This window comes from Hakea prostrata, chromosome 9 (assembly GCF_041222555.1).
Source record: "Hakea prostrata isolate BN-2017 chromosome 9, UWA_Hpros_2, whole genome shotgun sequence".
Lineage (NCBI taxonomy): Eukaryota > Viridiplantae > Streptophyta > Magnoliopsida > Proteales > Proteaceae > Hakea > Hakea prostrata.
This window is the reverse complement of record NC_142608.1, coordinates 36,268,959-36,290,892: the sequence shown is the minus strand read 5'-3', so window position 1 is coordinate 36,290,892 and position 21,934 is coordinate 36,268,959. Positions and strand designations below refer to the sequence as shown.

Sequence of the window (21,934 nt, the reverse complement as noted above, 5' to 3'; positions counted from 1 at the left end):
AAAATGGCGAAGATCAATACGAAGATCATAAAACCATAAGAATGACAGGAGATTGTAGAAGAGATGGTTGCAAGAATGCGACATCTTCTTCTAAGTCTCAATCATAAAGAATAAAACATAGTAAGAGTAGATCAATACAACACAAGAGAGATTACTAACCTTTGATTGAGGAGCAGGAGATGAAAGGCTTAAGGTCTTGGAACAATTAGAAGGAGTAACAAATCATGAATATCACACTTGATTTCTCTTCGAAATCATCATGTGGGGAATTTACAAGGTTATAGAGTGTATGGAGATCCTCTATACAATAGCATGTATAGAAAAATCAATCATGGGAATGACTTGAGATCACTCTCTCATCAAAGGGAAGAAATAGAAGGGGAAAAAGATCAGCTTCGAGATAAACTTCCACCAAATGAAACTAGGCAACTCATACAATAGAGAATAAATCGAATAATGCATATGGTAGGTATGGATTTGGCACAGTAGCAAGGTTAGGATTAGGCGGGATTTCACAACGGGGGTTGTTACAAACTTACAATTCCCTCCTGTGATAGAGAATTTGACATTTCAGATTACCAGATGATTCTCTAATGGAGATTAAGAAAGTTTACTCATTGGATGCGGTATTTCATAGCCCTGAAGATGTTCCTAAACCTTAATATGCCGAGTGATTTTATACTTCCAATGCTTAATATTTCAAATGAAAAAGTTTGGTTGTTTTGGTTGATTTTACCCACTAACTACCATCGTAATTCTTACACCCAGTCAATTATACAATAGAATGCACTCTACCGCATGGTTAAATACCATGATCATTCATTCATAGGTGAAGCAACTGTATAATATACTTGTGATTTCAATGTTACTTGCTTCTCGCCCACCACCCTTTGGAAAGACAAAAAATGTCATAGCATTAAATCTAAGTGTGTACTTTGCTCTTGAAGCTCTGGCATAGGTTCAATGAACAATTTATTGTATGTGTGATTTGTTTCTTTCGCCTTCTTATGCCACTGTCATTAGGTCCACTCAGAAGCCGTGCCGCAAAAGGCTATCAGTTTCATTGACAAGATAATTGAATATTCAAATGCCAATGCTCCCATACGGAGGAATCCTCTTGCAACTGAGAATTTGACCATCCCCTCTAAATTTTATTTATGTTTGCTCAATTACAATCTCTAAATGGTTTGTTAAATAAATTTCAGGTAGATGAAGTTGGGAACGCTACTGCCTTCCTTGTATCACCACTCTCATCGGCCATCACCGGTGAAGTTGTATACGTCGACAACCGTTTGAATGCAATAGGAGTAGGGATTGATAGTCCAATATTTGGTGATTTAGGACAAAAAAACACATATGAAATCATTTTAACAACCATAAGGAAAAGGTTTACCAGAATGACTTGTCTCAGAAGTAAAGCTCCACGTGCATCCTTACTAGTACACAGTAGTAATTGTACCTTATATATCCTCATTCTTACTAGGAATGCTTAATGTACTGACCATCGAGGGGTTGCAGCGGCTCCTTAACCCAAACCTGAGTTATAACTGCTAATTCTGGTATGAACAATGGACTTATTATTATTATTATTTTTTTTTATGAAAATAGAAATAACTTAGTATAAGTATATAACACATAAAGGTCAAATACAAAATTTCCAATAAGATCTTGAAACCTCAGTAAATGCATGCCTGGAATCCATCAGAAGCCTTAAAATGCCTGAGAGCAAAAACCACATTTAGAAATTCATCCATAGGAGGCAATCAGATTTAAATTTTCCAATAAAGTAACCATATGCTGAAACAAGCACTCCAAAAAATGAGACTCTAGGAAATTATCAGAAAAAACAGAGACAAAAAAAAGAGAGCAAATGCTAAGGCAATATTACTAAGGATTATAAAATTCTCCCCCTTTCATTCATTAAGAATTCAATTTGACATTTACGAAACGGAAGCTTAGCAATAGAATGATAAAATCTAATATTTCAATCTCTTGAATTAATGTACTATCAGGATTTTTGCATCCAAAAACATCTCCTCTGCATCTAGAATCAACCTCAATTGGTTAGAAAAATCCAACATCTTCAAGTAGCAAAGCTTGGTTCAGAATAGACTATTCAAGTCTATCCTAATTTCGAAAAAAGAAACGTGTATTTGGTATGATTCAGCTTCTGAATAAAAAGTTTATTTTGATTGATAAAAAAAATATTGTGTTGACATTTATTCGATATAACATGATAAAACATGAGTGGCATGATTTCCATTTCAATAAATGATACATAATATAAATTGACACTTACATCTAGGGGTGTAATGGATAATTGGAATTTGCTCTCAAATTCACATCTACATTCGTTTAGTGATATTCGAATCCTTCCGAATTCCGATTACTAATAGGATACAGATATGATATTGCCCCTTTTTACTGTTATTATCCGATTAAGTTACTTATTTGAATTTACTTTTTCTTATTTTTATAAGTTGTTTACTTGAAATGTGTGACTATTTTTTAGATTTTCAATTAAAATAACTACCAAAGTTAGCAGGAATTCTTAAATTCCAAACCTAGGCCTCACAAATAAAATAGTAAAAATGTCAATATGTAGTTGAAAACTTGTATTTAATTTGTATTCATGCCTATTTAAAAGAATTTACTTAGGGAAATAACTATTCAATTTCATCTGAATTCCATCGTCCGTCTCTTAACCGATATGATATTATTTGAATTCATCTGAAAATAATAGAATATGGATATGGTATTACCATTATCCGATCCGAATCCCCCCTACTCACATCCAATTCAAGTGCATCACATCAGTGTTCTGATTGCTCATTGTGCTCTGAGAGAACCCATCATTGCCAGTAGGCTTTCTAGTTTCTACATGGTTGTTCTAAGAAGAATAGGGACCTTGCTTTAGTCCTGCGCATTAATGCGTAGTACTGCCAAGCAAAACAATTTCGACTGTCGAATCAAAATTTCGATCTTGGCCATTGATATTCAACAGTCGAGATCAAAATCTCGACCGAAATTTTGGATCCGAAGATCCGAAATTCGACTTGATGTGCAGGATTGATGCAATTTCCGAAGAATAGCCAATGGAGGAGTAGTAGGATGTTTAGGAGCCTGCTTCTCAGTGGAGAGATCATTGATGCAATTTCCGAAGAATAGCCAATGGCGGACGTAGGATGTTTAGATTTCCTATCCCAATATATGTAATTTCCTATCCCAATATATAAAAAACGCCTTTATGCCAAAATTTTTTCCCGAAGAATAGCCTATGCATAAAACAGTGGGCAGTTCAAACAGAGCAACTCTAGCGTTATCCGTTGTCCGAACTCGGAACTCTCAACCTGAACCTGCATATCCCACTGCCAACTTCCCCGTCAATTCCAATTTTCAGAGACGCAACTGAAACCCCCTCAGCCCTGCTCTGTCTTGCTCTTGCAATTTCCGAGCTCAGAAAGAAGTAAGTAGGAACTACTGTCTGAAACAATAAAAGAGAAGAAACTGTCGAACAGCCATTTTTATGTACTGTTCAGGAACTCAGAATTGTTCAGCTTCGGAAGCTTTATCTGTTCATCTTGGGAGAACTTATAGTTCCTGACGAGTTATTCTTTTTCTGTGTTTTTGTGCTTCAAGAAATTTACAACTTTTTTGAACCAATCCTGAGAAGAAAAAACTCTCTTCTGGGTTTTTGTTCATATTCTCTTCAATTTGTCACTCAGTTCTGTTTATCTTCGGCATTGCTGTAGATATGTTCTTAGAGTATCACTAGAACATCGTTCATACAAATGGCATCTCTACCAACAACCTGGCTATATCAAGGTCTGTGGTTTTATTTTGGAATCGTTTTATTGTTTTTGCTCTAGTTAGTGCGATGTTCTATTGATTTATTTGAACATTTAAAAAAAAATGGCCTTTATTTATATCCGTTGGTTTCTTCTTTCCCTTGCAGATAGAGGACTCAAGTGCTTGTTTTCCGCAGATGGCTTTCTTTCTGGGCGATCCTGTTTTCAGGACTTTCAGGTTTGGTTATTTTAATGTTCAGTTCATGATGCTTTCGCTGATTTCTTCTTGTAATTGAGTATTTCTGCTTTCTGTCCTCAGAAGGCATGAAAAGCTACCTTTGCAATTCTGCTGACCTGGTTGCCTCCTAGGTCCTTAGCAACCTTTTCAGTTTTAGCATTAGAACTTTGACTCTTTAACATCATCAAAAAATTTAAAATGCTAGAATCAGGTTAAAAGCATTTGTCCAGCAGGGCTGACGAATTGTCAAATTGCTTCTGGTTACTTGTCTTGGTTTTTACTGATTGTTCTCTTTTGTGAATTTGAAAGAGGCCAAAAAAGTTGTCCGGGTACCACTTCTGATTCTACTAGATTCTCCTGTTGTATGGATTACTACCAAAGAGGATGGCTGTAGACCTAGATTCTCTACCACTTAGATACAATTAAATCCTTGGTTCACAAAGGTTCTGCACATGTGAAGCTGTCGGTTTGATATGTTGGGGGATTGCACAGTGTTTCGATTAATGAAACATGGTATTGATTAATTCTTTATGAATTAGCAGAAACTACAAAATTCAAGAGAATAAGTGTTTTCTTGTTCTCCCAAGAGGAAACATCGAAATTAGAAAGGTTCTGGTTAAAATTCTGACCGAAACCCACGAAATAAGGTGTTTGAGTCAAGTGGCTTGAGTCATTTTGCAAGACAAACTGGAATTGGTATAGTTTTATGTTTCACTTCCTGTTTCATTTCAGTAGTGTTGAAACTGCCATAATTAATGAAGTTTCTCCAAGATTTTGCAGTATGCTATTGTTTTATCTCATGTATTTGTGAGTTTGAGGCTCCACCTAAAGAAAAAGTTAAAAGGAAAGAGGGTTCTATGACTAAGTTATGTCATATAATATATGTCAGATGTGTGAAACTGTCATGGTTTAATACATGTGTGATGTTCTGATTTGAAAATCATGAAACAAATTATGCAATAATGAACGATGTTAAGAGGATAGGAATGCTTAATTCTGGGTGTTGTGTTCTGATGTATGTATTTTTAAAGATTTTGTGGGGCTCAAGAGTATATCGAAGATCTTTTGTGAAGACTAAGGACTAAGACCTTTTAGAAGTTTCTAAATATTTTATTTCCTTGGTTTTTGAAACCAAGAATTAGGAAGTTTCTTCTTATATTGTTGCTGAGAATCATAGCCAGGTAACTCTGCAAAGTGGTTTCTGTTTTCTAGATTAGTAGTTTCTAATTTTTGTGCAAAGTCTAAGCTCTATGTGTATGTAATTGGCTGTTCTTGGCCTACAGTTTTTGATGAAGTTGATTAATGAAGCTTTGCTTTGAGCTGTTCTCTTGTCTCTTGCTCAACTGATGAGAAGGGTGAGGACCATGCTGTGAGATTTAAATAACTTGGGTGGAGGAACCTAGCTGAGAGAGCTGAACCACCTTATCCCTTTTTCTACTTTTCCTATTCTTGTTGATCTTCTCTTGTTTGAATTTAATTGAATTGAAAACCAACATCTGCTGCTGCTACTGTGAAGAAAACTTGAAGGCTGTCATGAATGTGCAACAATTCAACTGCTGAGTTTTTGCTGTTGGTGATCTGCCAATCATTCATGTCTTGCTGCTGTTTTGAGAATTAATGCCTGCTGAAGCCTTACAATTCAACTTAAGTTACTAATTTCTGCCCTTGTTTCTAATTCTCTGATTTTTGTGTTAATGGGGCTAAGTCATTCTGGATCTTAGCTTTGCATTGCTAAAGGTTGAATGATCTGACTTCTCAATCCTCAGTTTTTTTTTTTTTTTTTTTGGGGGGGGTGGTCCGGGGGGTGTGGTAGTGATTCCACCAAATTGTAGAAGTAGAACCCGCAGATTATTATTTCCTAGATATATCGTGGAAATGTACTTAAATATCTTTATGTGTGGATCTTCTTGTTTCCCATATTTCTTAAGGGGACAAGGAGTAATTGCTGTCCACGTATGCTTCCTTCTCACCGTCTCGCTCCTCCATATTTGCTTTAATGCTTTTTCTTCATTCAGTATACCATTTCCCTGGATGTGAGATGCCAATGTTAGTGAGCTGCATGGGGGGTCCCTATCCCATTTTATAATTTGGTGGACTAGATATTTGGTCAACTGCAGAGTAAATTTGTCCATTCCGTAATTGTTGGATTGCATTATTAGCGGGCCCCAACCAATATGGATGAGCGTCACATGTATGAAATAGCTTAAGGATGATACTTGCTCTCTTTTCCAGCTTTACTTTTCCTCTTCTTTAATAATTTATGGCTAATATGTGTATTCTTTTCTGGGAATCACCCAGACATCATTTGTAGGTTCATTTTCTGTCCAAAGCGCGAAGCTTAGAGTTGGAATCAGCAGTAATAGGAAAGCCAATTTATTCCCTTGTGTAAAATGTGCGAAGGAGGATGATTCTTTTGATCACATTAAGGTTGAGCGTCCTCCATATTACAGTTATATGGACTCCACATCTGGACAGATGGAGCCAGCCTCTGGTGCTCGTGCAAGTATTCCTGGGCAAGAGTACTGGCCTGAAGGCACAGCTAACCGTGTTAGGGCTGCCAGAGCTCCTGAACCCACTGCTAAGTCCAAAGGGTCACCATCATATGGGAAAAATCCTGGAAGCAGAAGGAAAAAGTATAAAACAAGCATAGGTGCTGCAGGATCTTCAGATAACATGCACACTGTGGAATCTTCAGAAGGGGTTGGTATGGTGGGATCTGTGGAACAGACTACAGACACAAGTGACCCTGCTGCACTTGAAACTTCAGGTAATGTTACAGAGGAGCCTAATGACATCTGTACCGATTATGTTGTTTATCAGACAGAGCCAGAGGAAGAAAGCTCAAGTGATTATGAATTGAAAAAGAAACTTGGAGAACCTCACTCATTCATTCATCCAAATGCTAAGAAACCAACTGAAGAATCTCTGTCAAGTGAAGAACTCTGGTGGAACTGGAGAAAACCTGAGAAGGAACTATGGTCAAGATGGCAGAGGAGGCGCCCAGATGTTGAAACGGTGAGTTCTGAGCAGCAGAATTAAGAAACTTAGGGTACTGCAATTTGTAAGACAAATAGCACAATTAAACAAATGATTGAATGGAAAGAATAAAACTGTGAAATTGGCCCCACTTGGGAGATATCCTTGATCAAATTCAAATGATCCTAACATTATTTCTGCGTACTGGGTGAAGTCCTTATTTTTCCTCCCCCCCCTTTCTTTTTGAAACTTTGATGCTGTACATTTGATATCAGTCACCTATGGACCCCCTACAAAGTTATCCTTCACCCATGACATTGATCGAAAAACTATAAACTTGCATAGCTTCCTTGTGGCTTTTTAGCTGACTTTTGGTCAATAGAATGGATGCTCTCTTCCCTTCGTATGCTTCTGCAAATTGTGCAATGGATAATCTTATAGAGGGTTGCAACCTTCAGTAGAGGGTCACCTCTATTAAATCTTTGTACTCTTCAGATAAATGAAGCAAATAGTAAATGGATTTCATGCTCAAGGTCATAGTCATCAATAATGATTCTTCTTTTTCGGTGAGGGGTCTGCGAGATGAAGGGATGCAGATGTTACATCATGTCTGCATATTTAATTGAGGTGATTTCCAGATAGGGGATGGTTCTCACTTCCAGATAGGGGATGGTTCTGTTTTAAACTGTCTGGCCAAAAAGGAGCTTAGTATGCTTCCAGTTTTATCAATGTTGCAAAAATGATCTCCCAGCTGGGCCTTACACGGAACATGTCTGATGAATTTTATCATTCCAGAAATTCGATTGACTGTGTACATGCTTATTTACATATTTTTCTCTCGGTATGTGTTCTATTAAAATCAAGACAAAGTGCTCTGTCTTATTATGATTTAAAACTTGTCACTCCTTGGACACTTGGGAGATATTTGTAGGTGTTTCTTAAAGCTATGGCAGAGACTGGGCAAGTAAAGATTTATGGGGACCATCCAACACTAACCGAGACTAATCTTTACCGGGCAAGACGGCATCTCTATAAAGAAGAAAGGTAACATGCATATTTGCTTAGAAATTTAGTTCCTTAACATGTTTTTGCATATTAGTGGAAGTAAAAATGCAAAATGATGTTTCCCTCTGGTTCATGCTTGTGTACCTTCTTTGTTGCACCCATGGTGGGATCTCTTGCCACATAAAAAAACCGAGATCTCGACCGATATGTCAAAATCTCGGTTGAGATTTACAAATTTTCTGGCGTAAACTCGGTGGCTCATCTCGGTGAATTTTAGCTCCCCGGTTGGGCTGAAACTTGGTATTTAGCCTATTTAAGGCCTTTTGAATACACTAGTGGCCTTGGATTTGTGAGAAAATAACCCAAAGTATGTCTTCTAAGTGGATCCTATGTGTAAAACCGAAATGCTGTGAAATGCAAGGTTAGACAACATGTAATGTAGAGATACTCAAGTAATTCAAGTTATCAACTATCAAGTATCAAATACATTTTACATCAAACTATCAAAGAACTTAAATGTCTTCAAAATTTTACAACCATAAGAAGTTTTAGACTTTTAGTAAGTCATAAATCATAATCCATAGCCATAAGTTCACAAGAGTACAAGAGTAACAAGACTACAAGATAGCAAGGGTATCACTCAACATTCTGCATCAACTGATTTTGAACGGTGGCCACCTATGACTCCCAAGTCAACTCATCACTGTAGTATGTCACATATTTGTTTATTTGGGATCGATATGTCTCTATGTCAGAATACAAGAATAGCACTCTGGGGTAACCGTCAATCGTGGGTGGGTGAAAGAGCCATTGCTACTCTTGTTGTTTGTGTTGCTGTTGAATATATGGGTAGGGGTTTCTAAACCAGTCAGTCAACAACCCACCTTCACTCCCATATGTGTACTACTCATCACTGTAGTATGTCACATATTTGTTTATTTGGGATCGATATGTCTCTATGTCAGAATACAAGAATAGCACTGGGGGTAACCGTCAATCGTGGGTGGGTGAAAGAGCCATTGCTACTCTTGTTGTTTGTGTTGCTGTTGAATATATGGGTAGGGGTTTCTAAACCGGTCAGTCAACAACCCACCTTCACTCCCATATGTGTACTCTCCAGGTGTAGGGTCTTGAGGAATAGCATGATCTCCATAAGAAGAATCCCTAGTGTATTTTGACCCGGTGTTGTGATCTTGTATAGGTACTCTGATGATTGCCAATTGGCCAAACTTTGCTGTTGTGAACCACTATAACTATGATCTAGGCTCATGCTTCCTATGTTTAATTCAAGATCCTACATGCTCGCATTATCATTCGTTTGCCCCTGGTTTGATCTGCTCTTCCTACTCCTAGTATAAGTCCGAGAGATAGGGGAACTGTGGCTTGCATGTGTTGGATGACTCAGACCTGGTGGAGGTGGCTCCCTTTGTTGACCTCGACTTCCACCAGCAACACCACCAGCCTGATGCCCTCCATGACTCGATGGCTGACTTGGAGGGATGGTATCATCGGCATCAGTTGAACTCCCACTAAACATCATCGCAGCTGTTTCAAGTCGACTAGGTGGCTCCACAAATGGTACAGTTGGTCCTGTTAATGCTGCTACAACAGCCTGACCCTCATTAGATGACATATGGTCAGCCACAACATCTGGGCCCATGGCAACAACAATGGTAGGATCCGGCTGCCATCCTGGCCCATCCAACACTAGGCCACCTCGATCCCTAACCCACTGATATATAACATCATATTCCTCATCCTTTGCGGCGGGCTCGTGGAATATATTAGTCAACTCAATCGGTTCCCGATTTTCGTCATCCATATCATCTTGTATGTGCCCTACTTTCAATCTCATGTTTATTGCACATACACTAAGTCCTTGAGCCTCTTACTCCCCAATCTGTTCCGTACCTTACTATGGATGAGTGAGAAGGTGCTTCAGTTCTTCTCATAACCAGAGTATGAGCAAGTCTGTGAGAGTACTTTAATTGTTATGTCCTTGAGATTTGGCGAACTAGTTCCATATAACTCCCACCAGTCAGTTACATAATCAAATATAAGAATGCATTAGGCAAGTAAATCTTAATACTTATATAACTTATTAGTTATCACTTATAGAGTTATAGACTTATAGTAATGGACTATTTACCAGGATCTGTTTTTTGCCTAGTTGCAACCGCATAAAGCTTTCCAAAACTCTTAGAGGCATCCTTGAACTCCCTGATTTGTATACCAATAGTTCAATTATTATACTTTTACTACTACATATGCACTAATGAAAGAAGTTGAAGAAACAATTTGATAAGTTCTTACCTCTCCATTAATTGTCCCTTGCATGACAGAATTTGGCACAAGCTTCTCCACCATGTCTTGCACCGCATTCATCAACCTTACATTAAGCCCTAGATCATTCTTGTAATGGTACTTTGGGTTGAGGTAGTAAGCTTGTATTGTGAAAATAAAAATTTTGTTTAGTGATTTGGTTGTTTACTTGTTTATAAATTATAAGTTATAACAAATTAACAATGTTAAATTAAAGTATACAACAAAAACTTAAAGACTTAAAAGTGACTCACAAGCCAAGTGCAAAGGATGCATTAAGTGTGTCTCCCATCTATCATCGATGATCCTCTTGTAGGATTTGAAGGAGCCAAGGGCAGGAGCTCTAACCAACTCTTTCATTTGCTGGAGGGCAACATATATGTGGGGCATTGTGGGCTTCTTCTCCGAATACACCATCCTTAAAACAAACACAATAGGCTTTAAAATGCCCACTGTCCTATTCAGTTACCTCCAAAAGGAATCATCAACAATGGTTTGTTGGGCCACTACTGCATCAAGATGGCTAGATCCACACCAATTAAACCACTCCTCACTTGCAAACATGTGTTGTAGACCCACGACTTTCTTCTGGAAGCTTTTCAAAGCTACATAGTTGGTGGCGAATCTAGTCAATCCAGATCTGAATAGATTACCCTTACAGTGGTTCCTCATCATCTTCAGCATATAACCATGGTTATAAATAAAATTACTAGCCCTGTCAACCACAACATTGATTGACTTTCTCTTCCCCAAGTCCTTCAACATAAAGATCAATTGAGTGTGCTGCACATGGTGTCCAAAAGAGGTGGATCCTGCTACTCTTCTTTTTCATTAACATTTGACCAACTTTCTTGAAGTTTGCACCGTTATCTGTGACAATTTAGACAACATTGCTTGGCCCTACCTCGAGGACCACCTGCCTAAGAAGCTTGTAAAGGTAGTCAACTTCTTTGATTTTATCCGAGGCATCCACTGACTTAAGGAAGGATGTCTTTCCATTGCAGCTCAACATGAAATTAATGATGGATTGTTTAGTAGGACCAGTCCATCCATTAGCCATCATAGTAACACCATATGTTGTCCATCTTTCCTTTAATGAACCAATGTATTCCTCCACCTCTTGCTTCACCTTTGGTAAATATTTATTCATTACTGCCCAAGCTGTTGGGCCTTTAACCCCTACACCTGCTCTAGCAATTGCATTGATCATCCTTGATAGTATAGTGTTTTGGTTACATTGGCTGCAATGTTGTTGTAGAGCATGAATTTGTTGATTGCCAACCTAGCTTCCTCCTCCCTACTGCCGGCTCTACCTCTAGCAAACATATATGAAATACTTATTTTATTAGTGTCTTGATGCTTGGAGAGGGAGGGGTCTTGGTCAAATGTGGCATCATAATGTGTAGTCTTTCTCCTCCTTTTAGTCCTCTCACTTCCATGAAAATTATGTCTAAGGTGGCATGGATACCCTTGAACCACCCTGCTCCTCTTGTCTGTTCATATTGCCTGACATTCTCAAAATGTAAGGACTGTTTGCTAGCTTCCATTAGAGCCTTTATGTGTCTCCACTCAGCCTGCGACTTAATACCCATAACCCTCCTCTCCTTATCATCGTCTGACTCCTCATCAACATCAACAAAAGGTCTGCACAACATTGTATCCTTAAATTCCCTTTGTTTTTGTGCCATCTCATCCTTTTTTTTGTCTCCCTCCCTTTAAAGTTGTTGCAATTGCTTTTTGCACTTCATAAGGAACCTTGGGACACTTGGCAACATCTTTGTAGCCACCAGCCAAATGTTGCTTTAATCTAGTTGAACCACCATAATTCAAGGTCTAGAGGCAATACTTGCATCATGATTTTTTCTTGTCGGAAGTTAGTGGATCCTTATGTTGCCAAGCAATGTCCTGAGTCTCATTGCTAGTGCCGCCACTCCCACTAGTTGCCATTTAAGCTACAAGTCTACAACACTAAAATAATACATGAATGTTCCCAAATAATCATTAGAATAATATTTAGATAAATAAAAAAATGAAAACCAATTTATAAAACAACAAAACACACACTTTGTTCTAAGATAACAGATATACAATGCTCAAACACACACAGACATGTTTATATTTTTAAAATAAACTACATAATATGAGCATCATTTAAAAAAAAAGATAAAATTTTAATAAAATATTATTTTTTATAATTAATTTATTTAAATATTTAAACAAAAATAAATAAATACAGCAAGCATGCTAATCAAAATATGACTACATTAATCACATTCATATCATAAGTATTTTTTTAATATTTTTTAATTTTAAAATTTTAGATAATATATATTTTTTAAATACGAAAATTCAAAAAATAAATTAATAGCAGAAAATTAAATTTGTTTCCATGAAAGTGTAGATCGAAGCTAGTAGATCAACATATATTTATACTATATTCACACCCATTGTAGAACATTCTATTTGAAGAAATTCAAATTTGGGGGAAAATCTTACCTTCGTTGAAGATCGAGTTGAAATAGGCTTGAATGATGATAATCTGATGTTGTAGATGTGTTAATGATGTTTAGAAGTTGAATCCCCAAAAATTCCAGCCAAAAATCAAGTTTCGACGACTTATTGAGAGTTGTGGCGAGAGAGAGGTGAGAGAGAGGCGAGATATGCCTCAGTCAAACGTGATAGGGGGTTTTAAAACCCCCTAAAGCAGGTGGTTGGACCAGATTTGGCGAGATCTTGCAGAGAGATGGCAAGATCTCCCATCTCTTCCAACTTGACCCTCATCTCGTCTCGCTCTCTCCAAATAGCGAGATATCTCGCGAGATCTCCCACCATGGCACCCACAAATGGTAATAGGGACATACGTTGCCAACTTTGACTTTTTCATTAGACTCCCAAGCATTAGGAGTCAAGTTGTCATGTTGATTCCTACTGCATTAGATTACACAGATTCAAGTTTAACATTTGAAACACATTGTTTGGTGCTAGTCTCCCCAGTTGAATGTGTGGGGGCTATATTTTAAGAAAAATTTTCTATTTAGGAGTCAAGCAAACTGCCAAAGTGGGGACCTGTCATCTGTAGAGTCAACTTTAACAATTGGGCGAACATTTGGTATTAGTCTCCCGGGTTGCACAAGTCTAATGAAGTGACTTAAATTTGTAAATTCAAGAAAAATATTGCTAAAGTGGAGACCTATCATCTTACTTGTGCTTGTGTCATATCCTTGCATTCATGCTTTAACAACAATATATTTGAGTTGTTAGTGCCAGATGAGGAGGACAACTGATCAGATAAGGGCCCCGGAGGATGGAAGGAGAAAGATAGGTTCACCGATCTGGGGGATCTGCTAATCAAATGAGTGGGAGACGTCTTGGAGAGGAGTAAAGCACCATGATAGAGCCTTGGGATCACAATATTAGGCTACATTGAGGAGAGAGAGAGAGAGAGAATTAGGGTTGATTAGGGGTTATAAATAGGGGAAGATGTTAAGAGGAAAAAAGATTATTTATGTGAGTGTTTGGGCGGCCATAGGCTGAGGGGCAACACTGTGCTGTGGGGGTGACTGGCACCATTGTAACTAGTTTATCATTATTCTTCATTATTCTATAATATCAGTTTTGCATTCGATTCATGGGTTCTTATCAAATTGATAGAGCCCTGGGATCGCAGTATTAGGCTACATTAAGGAGAGAGAGAGAGAGAATTAGGGTTGATTAGGGGTAAGATGTTAGGAGGAAAAGGATTATTTATGTGAGTGTTTGGGCAGCCGTAGGCTGAGGGGCAGCACTGTGCTGTGGGGGTGACTAGCACCATTGTAACCAGTTTATCATTGTTCTTCGTTATTTTATCAATTAAATAATATCAGTTTTGCATTCGATTCATGGGTTCTTATCAAATTGGTATTAGAGCAGTGACGATCTGTGGGAATAGATGGACACCGGATTGCCCATGTTTTCTGGTGAAGGCAATGTGGAAGAGTGGCTTTTTGAAGTGTTGTTATTCTGTTGGGAACACCAAATTGAGGAGGAGAGAAAGTTGAGTGTGGCTCTCCAACACCTAAACGGGAACGCTTTAGATTGGGTGTACCAAAAGAATTGGTCTGAATTCAATTGGTCTTGCATCAAAGAAGCTCTGAAAGTGGATTTCGGTGAAGGCAAGAAGATTGGAAGGGTTACTGAACTTAGGAAATCAAAAGAGATACACGCGCACGTAGATTTAACGATGCTTGCTACTGGACCTTTGGAGTCCGATGAGAAAATTGAAGTCATAGCATCTGGCTACAGTCAATATGGCATGGTGGATAATAGCAGGTCTTCTCGTAGTGTTCTGGGCAAGTTGTATTTTTTCAGCAAAGTTCCGATGGGGTTGTTTGCAGCAAAAGAAAAAGAAGATGAAGGCCTCACGGACGGAGAGATGTGGAAGCCACATCGGCCCAGGACGACGGGGAAGCAAGAGCTCCAGCGAAGCCTCCTTGTATTACGCTGGAGGAAGCGGTTGCAGTCGTGGATTGGTTTCAGTTCCGACAATGGTGGAAACATTACAGTACGATAGTAATTCAGTTTCCCATTGAGATAGATCTCCAAGATTTGGTTACCAAATTAGATTTGATGGTGAAATCGTTTGCTGAATTTTTTGGATTGTTTACAATTCTGAAGAGGAAGGAGATCTTACACTCGACAACAGCAAATAAGGAAATTGGGGAATTGATTGGATTGTTTACAATTCTGAAGAGGAAGGAGATATTACAATTGTCAACAGAAAATAAGGAAATTGGAAAATTGATCGCTGGAAATCTCATTGAGGAAGAGCTGAAATAAAAATTTCCAGATTCAGCAGCGACAATCTGGGCGATGGTTAGGGTAAGGATCGTAGATTCGTAGGTGAAGTAAAGTGGAAGAAAGGGTTTGAACCAGTGGTTCAAGTCCAAGTGTGGTTCAAGTGTATTAGACCCCTGAGCCGTTTGGGCTATTTATTTCTGTGTAATAAACCCATGGAATGGGCCTTGAGAACCCACATAGACCTGACTACTCAAAGGCCCAAATCCATAGGCTGTGGACCAAAGTTTAAAAAAGAAGTACTAGGGCCTATTAAGCTGGGCCGAACTGAGCAACGTGCCCAAGATTTAAAGTCAGAAGTGTGGGCCTCAAGGAGCCAAATTAATTCAAAAGCCAAGTGGCCCACTCACTTATTTTATGGACTCAAGGGTCAAGATGCTAGACAACAGCCCATCAGGTGTTATATTTTCAGGCCCAGTCTAGTAGTTGCTTTAATGCCCAAGCAAATAAGGGTCCAAAAACTAATGGCCCATTTGCCAAACATCATAAACAGGGGTATTTTAGGAACTACACTGTTCAACCTTCTTCTTCTTTAAAACCTGCACCTGATTCAGTGATCCAACACTGCCAACGGTTGCTCACAGTCAAGGGGAAGGTTGCGGTGGCTCGTGCGGTAGCGAGGCTACCTTCTAGGATTGACGGCGACCCTGAGGAGTGTGTTGGTGCTTTCTATTTCGCGAAGGACTCCATTTTTGGTTGGCCATGTGTGTCGGAGACGATCTGTATTCCTTCTACAGCAGGCGTTGTGCTTTGTATGGGTCCATATGTTATTGCTGTTCAGCTGATTTCGGTTCCAATAGATATTCTTGGTGTACTCTTTAACTAAGCTGCAGTTTCCAAGGTTTTTCTTCATTTGGGTTGTTTGGAGTTGTGTGGCTATTGCATCTATTGGATTCCATGGAGGTGTGTTGTGCAGAATGTCGAACTAGCATGGTTGCGTGGCAAACATGTAAAGACCAAGTCTATAATTTTCCATCACCTTGAGGATAAGGTGATTTTCGAGGGGCAGGTAATGATAGAGCCCTGGGATCACAGTATTAGGCTACATTGAGGAGAGAGAGAGAGAGAATTAGGGTTGATTAGGAGTTACAAATAGGGGTAAGATGTTAGGAGGAAAAAGGATTATTTATGTGAGTGTTTGGGCAGCCGTAGGCTGAGGGGCAGCACTGTGCTGTGGGGGTGACTAGCACCATTGTAACCAGTTTATCATTGTTCTTCGTTATTTTATCAATTAAATAATATCAGTTTTGCATTTGATTAGTGGGTTCTTATCACACCACTATATAGATTAAATTTGATATTTGCGCCAGAGATCATATCTATTGATTTTATTTAATTTTCTCTTTTCTACATTTTTGACATTTAGCACCTATTGTGACTTTATTTCGGCTCCTGTGCCTCCAAAGAGCATCTAGTGCATCAAGGGCCTGCTACTGCAGGGTCTGGGAGGGGCAAAGTTCTATTATAATACTCACTGTTTTTTTGTTTTTTTTATTTTTATTTTTTATTAAATAATGGATGCTTGCCCATGAATCCTTTTTCTTAAACATTGTATTATAGTGTTTAGAATGCAGCTTCTCTGATGCCTCCTGTTGTTTTTGTCTCCACATTTAGACTAGAAGCTGAACAAGAGAAATTGGAAACAATTGGTCCCATGGCATATTACTCGGAATGGGTTAAAGCATGGAAGAGGGACACTTCACGGGAAGCTGTACAAAAGCACTTTGAAGAGACTGGTGAAGACGAGAATATGCAGCTGATCAACATGTTTGCGCATCAAACAGATAGGGAATATCGTATCATGATGGGCACGGACATCCGTATTCCCCGAGATCCTTTAGCAATGCGGATGAGAGAGGATCAAATAAAGGAAAGTATGTCCTCTGGCATGTGAAATCTGTTCAATATTTCGTTCCTCCTGATTTCCCTCTTCACTATTCATATAATATTCTGTCTTTGATCTTTTTTTAACAATGTTACTACAATTTGTTCGATGATTGGTTCTCCATTTGCTTCATCTGTTTTACTAGTATTATTGCTGATATGTCCTTTCTCCCCTTCCCTTTTTGGGGGTGATGAAATGAGTCTAGTAAATGCATTTGGATTGTAGTTCCAGGTTTCAGTTTGGAACCAGGCTCAAAACCAAAATGTTTCATAAAATCGTGACACAATTAGATGCACTCAACACTTGAGGCTTATTCTGGAATACCCCAAGGTTTTAAAAATTAGAGGATGTTATAAATCAATTATTTCAATTCAAGGCCATTTTCGTGATTTTACACATAAGGGGCAGATATGTGAAAAAAGGGTTTCTTAAATATTAGTAGGTGTGTTGAGAGTTGTTCTGATAAATCGACATGTTATGAAGTTACAGTGTACTAGTGTAGCTTAGTCTTTTATTGAAATATATATATTATTTGTCAACTTAATAAACATGTGAAGACTGAGCCCAGTGGTTGGAATTTACAACTATTGTATTAAGATGTCCAAGGTACAAGTCTAATGAGCATCAAAGGGATACTAATATTTTTAATGATTTTGATATTGGGTCAACAAAGGAATGAGCTTATCAAACCTGAAAAGGAAGGGGAAGGGGATAGGGATTCCTAAACCCTGATTAATAAGAGTTTGAATTAAATTGCAATTAGAGATGTCATGATAAAGTAAGCTAGATTCCTAAACTCTGATTAATAAGAGTTTGAATTAAATTGCAATTAGAGATGTCATGATAAAGTAAGCTATCTTTAGGATTACTTAGAAAATAAGTAGAGGATTTGTGATAAACTGAACTATCTAAAAAAAGGGGGAAAAGAATTGTGAAGAAGTGAGATAATAGGAAAAATAGGTCTACAAGCCTCCTATCCTAAAAGGAAGAGCGTGAAATTCTTTTTCCTTTATGTAGGGACTTGGAGATTGAATCTGGCCCTAAGAAGAATGCTTGTTATAAATAGGTTTGAAAAAGGAGCTTGGTGTGTATAGTGTTGGGCCAAGAGAGTCTCTTAAGGCCGTCTTTTTTCCTTCATTGCAGTTGTTTCACAAAGGCTTGCCATGGTAAGGAAACCCCCCTGTCACATCCCCCCAGCCGGTACCCTATTTGGAATACCCGGAGGTGTGATCCACAGCCTCGAAGTTCAAGTTTAGGGCGATCATATACCCACATAGCACAAAATATAATCAACAGCAGGAACAAATCATTGAATTCAAGAAATTTAAGAAACAATCAAGTAAGGATCTCAGAAGAATCACAAAAGAATATCAGAGTGCGGAATAAAACAAAATCAGAGTATAGCGGAAATAACTCTAAAACCAATGCAGAAGGTAGATTGAAACTAAAGTATTACAACTGAAAGAAATAAAGGAAACTAAGAATCGTTTTAAAACTAAACATAATGAGTATCTATGTCCATCGAACAAAGTTTAGACTCAGATGTCTTCAACTCCAGTACGGGACACTCAAGCTCCAAGGTTCAGCTAATCTTAGTACGCACCGTCATCACACGAGTGCGCTTCATTGTAAAGCTCGTAGTCACCAAAATCTTGGAAATCATACAAGTTACATACCGTGGCTTCGTAGTTTGGGATCTCGCAGTCTTCAATACCTGCAACACAATCTAAAGAAAACATGTGCCTTGAAGGGTGAGCTCAAAAAAGCTAAGCGAGCAGTTCAAACACAACTAACAATTATAAACAATCACAATCTTAAGAATAGGAACAAAACGTAAATGCAAATGACATGAAATAGTATGCAAGTATGCTTCTGACTCTATATATGCTGGTCTCTATTGGCAGACACGCATTAAGATAAATCACCATACTCCTCTGGGTAGGTTTCAAATCACTCTCCCTCAACCCTCTCGGTCTATTGGGTTCTCTATGGTAATTGGGTCAGGGCATCCCTCTCGGACATTCTATGGCTGGGGTTTAAGTCAACACTATCGCTCACCACCATTGGTATGAGTATTGGCGCGTGTCAGGGTTATACTTAGCCCAATGCAAGTCATCTACTGAGTCATATCTACTTAGGGTTGGATATGCCCATTCCTCGCCTCTCGCGATCCTTTCTGGTATCCTTCCCCCTAGAGTCACCATCTCCCTCTCGGCTACATAGACTCTTAACCCTATTGGTCTTCCACATATAATAAATGGGAAGCTCTCGTGTCTACTCATGCCTCTCGCCTCATTGGGAGCCCACGAGCCCAAGCTTATTATGTGCAACCCTACCAATGAATGGCCCCCACAATGCGATTTACGTCCTCTCATGGCTCTGATGCTGTATTTTGAGGAATTCCCATTGCTACCACGGGTCACTCAGTCTCAATTCCCCTTCTGATAAGGTCAGATATGATAGGGTTTTTCCACGTTAAACTCATCTAGACCAAATCCTAGGGATATCATCCAGTAATTAGGGAAAGCACCAAGGGGCACCATAGGAAAGTGTCCCATACCACCTCCACTGATGTCCAAAGATAGAAATGCCGAAAGGGCATTCCCCATTCCCTACTCACAACTTAGGCAATCACATCATATTACATCATGATTTCATAATATCATAATATAGTCCAACTCACAATCACATCCTTCATATCCAATAACATTATGTAAATCATGTCATGAATAGCATACTGGTAATTACGAAGTATAACAATGTAGAAAAGGTACAACTACAGTAGCTAACACATGCATATAAGTCCTAACATATCAAAGCATGTATTTATGCATATTGTGGGTGAATGTACTCACCTTGAATTCGATTCGTAATCCTCGAGAAAGAGATCAAAGGGTAAGTCCGAAATCATCAAAATAACCCTAAACAAACATGTATAGAACATAAAGAGCAAACTCTAAGGATTGGAGATGAAACGGAGGCAAAACGGAGAAAAGTTATTGTCAGACACACCTTAAGTCGATGGCCTTGGTTGATGATGGTATCGACCAAAGGGATCGACCAAAGCTACTGTGTACGGATAGTAACTTCCAATTTTGGTCGAAAACTCATTGAATCACATCGGAACGCTTCGAAATTAATATAAAATTCTAAAATGACATATAGAGACTATCTATGATGATCTAAACATCAAACAAGGTCATTGGAATAGAAATCCAATAAATCACCTAATAGGCTTGATCCGCGATTTCTCACGGAAAGACTAGAATGAATGGGGATTCATTTTAAAGATAAGAAAATAGTAGATCATGCATAGAAAACGACCTAGGAGTAGATCTAACATAGATTGGAATCAAATAACTACAGTAAGAGTAAATCATGGTCTTATACTTGATCAAACATTAAAATCACTCCGTATTGTCTACGGGAAGAATAAAGTGAATGGGGATTCACTGTAAGACTATGAGGATCAGAGACTAGGCCATTACAGTAGTGTAAGACCTTCCTCACAATCAAAACAAAGAGTAAATACAGTAGAGATAATAGATCAATCAATAGTAGAATCGAATACTAACCTTGTAGAAGAAGAATCAACGGAGGAACTTCTCTTGGATGCTTGGAATCAACTTTGGGCTTGAAGAGGAGGCTCTAGGGTTCTTCTCACGTTCTTCAGAGGCTTAAAGGCAAAGTTATTATGTCACATCCTCCTAGCTGGGTTTTACATATTAGGTTTAGTCCGAAGTTACATATATGTATAGGGCTTTAAAACCTAAAACTTATCAAAATAGACAAATCTGCCTCGAGGTTGCTTTGGTCGGTAGCCTTGGTTGATGGGATTGACCAAAGGGTTTTTGTTGAGAAAGCCGATTGTGGTAGAATGGCTTAATATGATCAATGTGATCTCAAGCCCTTTATTTATAATAAAGTGAAAATAACACTATTACATAAATACCCTTACTTGGGTAATAAGAAAATAAAAAATTACATGAATACAAACTCTAATAGAGTTGGACTCCTAATAGACTCCAACACTCCCCCTCAAGTTGTAGCATAGATGTTAGTATGCCCAACTTGCCTACAATAGGAAGGAAATCTCCTTCTTTCAAACCCTTAGTGAAAATATCTGCCACCTAGTCTTCATACCTCACAAAAGGCATGCAGATGAGCCCTTGTTCCAGCTTTCCTTTGACAAAAAACCTGTCAATTTAAATGTGCTTAGTTCGATCATGTTGTACATGATTATTGACAATACTAATGGTAGCCTTGTTGTCACAATATAACATTATAGGGTTTGGAACTTGGACTCTGATATCTTCTAGTAAGCCTTTCAACCATAGTAGCTCACAAAGTCCACGAATCATTGCTCTATATTCAGCTTCAGAACTGGATAAAGCTATCACATTCTATTTTTTACTTCTCCAAGTAACTAGATTACCTCCAACAAAGGTACAGTAACCTGAAATTGACTTATTGTCAGGAGATCCACCCCAGTCTGCATCAATGTATGCTTTTATTCTTAGATTATCATTGGGTAACAAAAGTATTCCTTTTCCAGGAGTTCCCTTCAAATATTGTAGTATTCTGGTAACAGCCTTCATATGAGCTAAATATGGATCATGCATGAATTGACTTACTATCCCCATGGCATAAATGATGTCTGCCCTGGTGTGGGAAAAGTAAATAAGCTTCCCTACCAGCCTTTGGTATCTTCTTTTGTCCATTGGTTCTCCCTCTTTTTCCTTAAGTTTAGCTCTGGCTTCAATAGGGGTATCAACTGCTTTACACCCCAACATTCCCACTTCTGATAATAAATTTAGGACATACTTTCTTTGGGATAGGAATATACCCTTCTTTGATCGAGCCACCTCAATCCCTAAGAAGTCCTGT

The 21,934-nt window shown here is 38.5% G+C and overlaps 1 protein-coding gene across 2 annotated transcripts in view; it reads left to right on the top strand.

Moving 5' to 3' along the window:
* Positions 1 to 3,276: 3,276 nt before the first annotated feature.
* PTAC12 (plastid transcriptionally active 12) overlaps positions 3,277 to 21,934 on the top strand; it is a 64,135-nt gene continuing 45,477 nt past the window's right edge. Inside the window, exons 1-6 of one of the 2 annotated variants that reach the window (XM_089167650.1) lie at positions 3,277 to 3,466; positions 3,753 to 3,825; positions 3,956 to 4,026; positions 6,325 to 7,041; positions 7,934 to 8,046; positions 16,777 to 17,036. In XM_089167650.1, coding sequence (XP_089023776.1) covers positions 3,792 to 3,825; positions 3,956 to 4,026; positions 6,325 to 7,041; positions 7,934 to 8,046; positions 16,777 to 17,036 — 1,195 coding nt within the window. In that variant the 5' untranslated portion in view covers positions 3,277 to 3,466; positions 3,753 to 3,791. Of the gene's footprint in view, positions 3,826 to 3,955; positions 4,027 to 6,324; positions 7,042 to 7,933; positions 8,047 to 16,776; positions 17,037 to 21,934 lie in introns of both variants that reach the window. The other variant, XM_089167649.1, reaches the window with a different exon arrangement.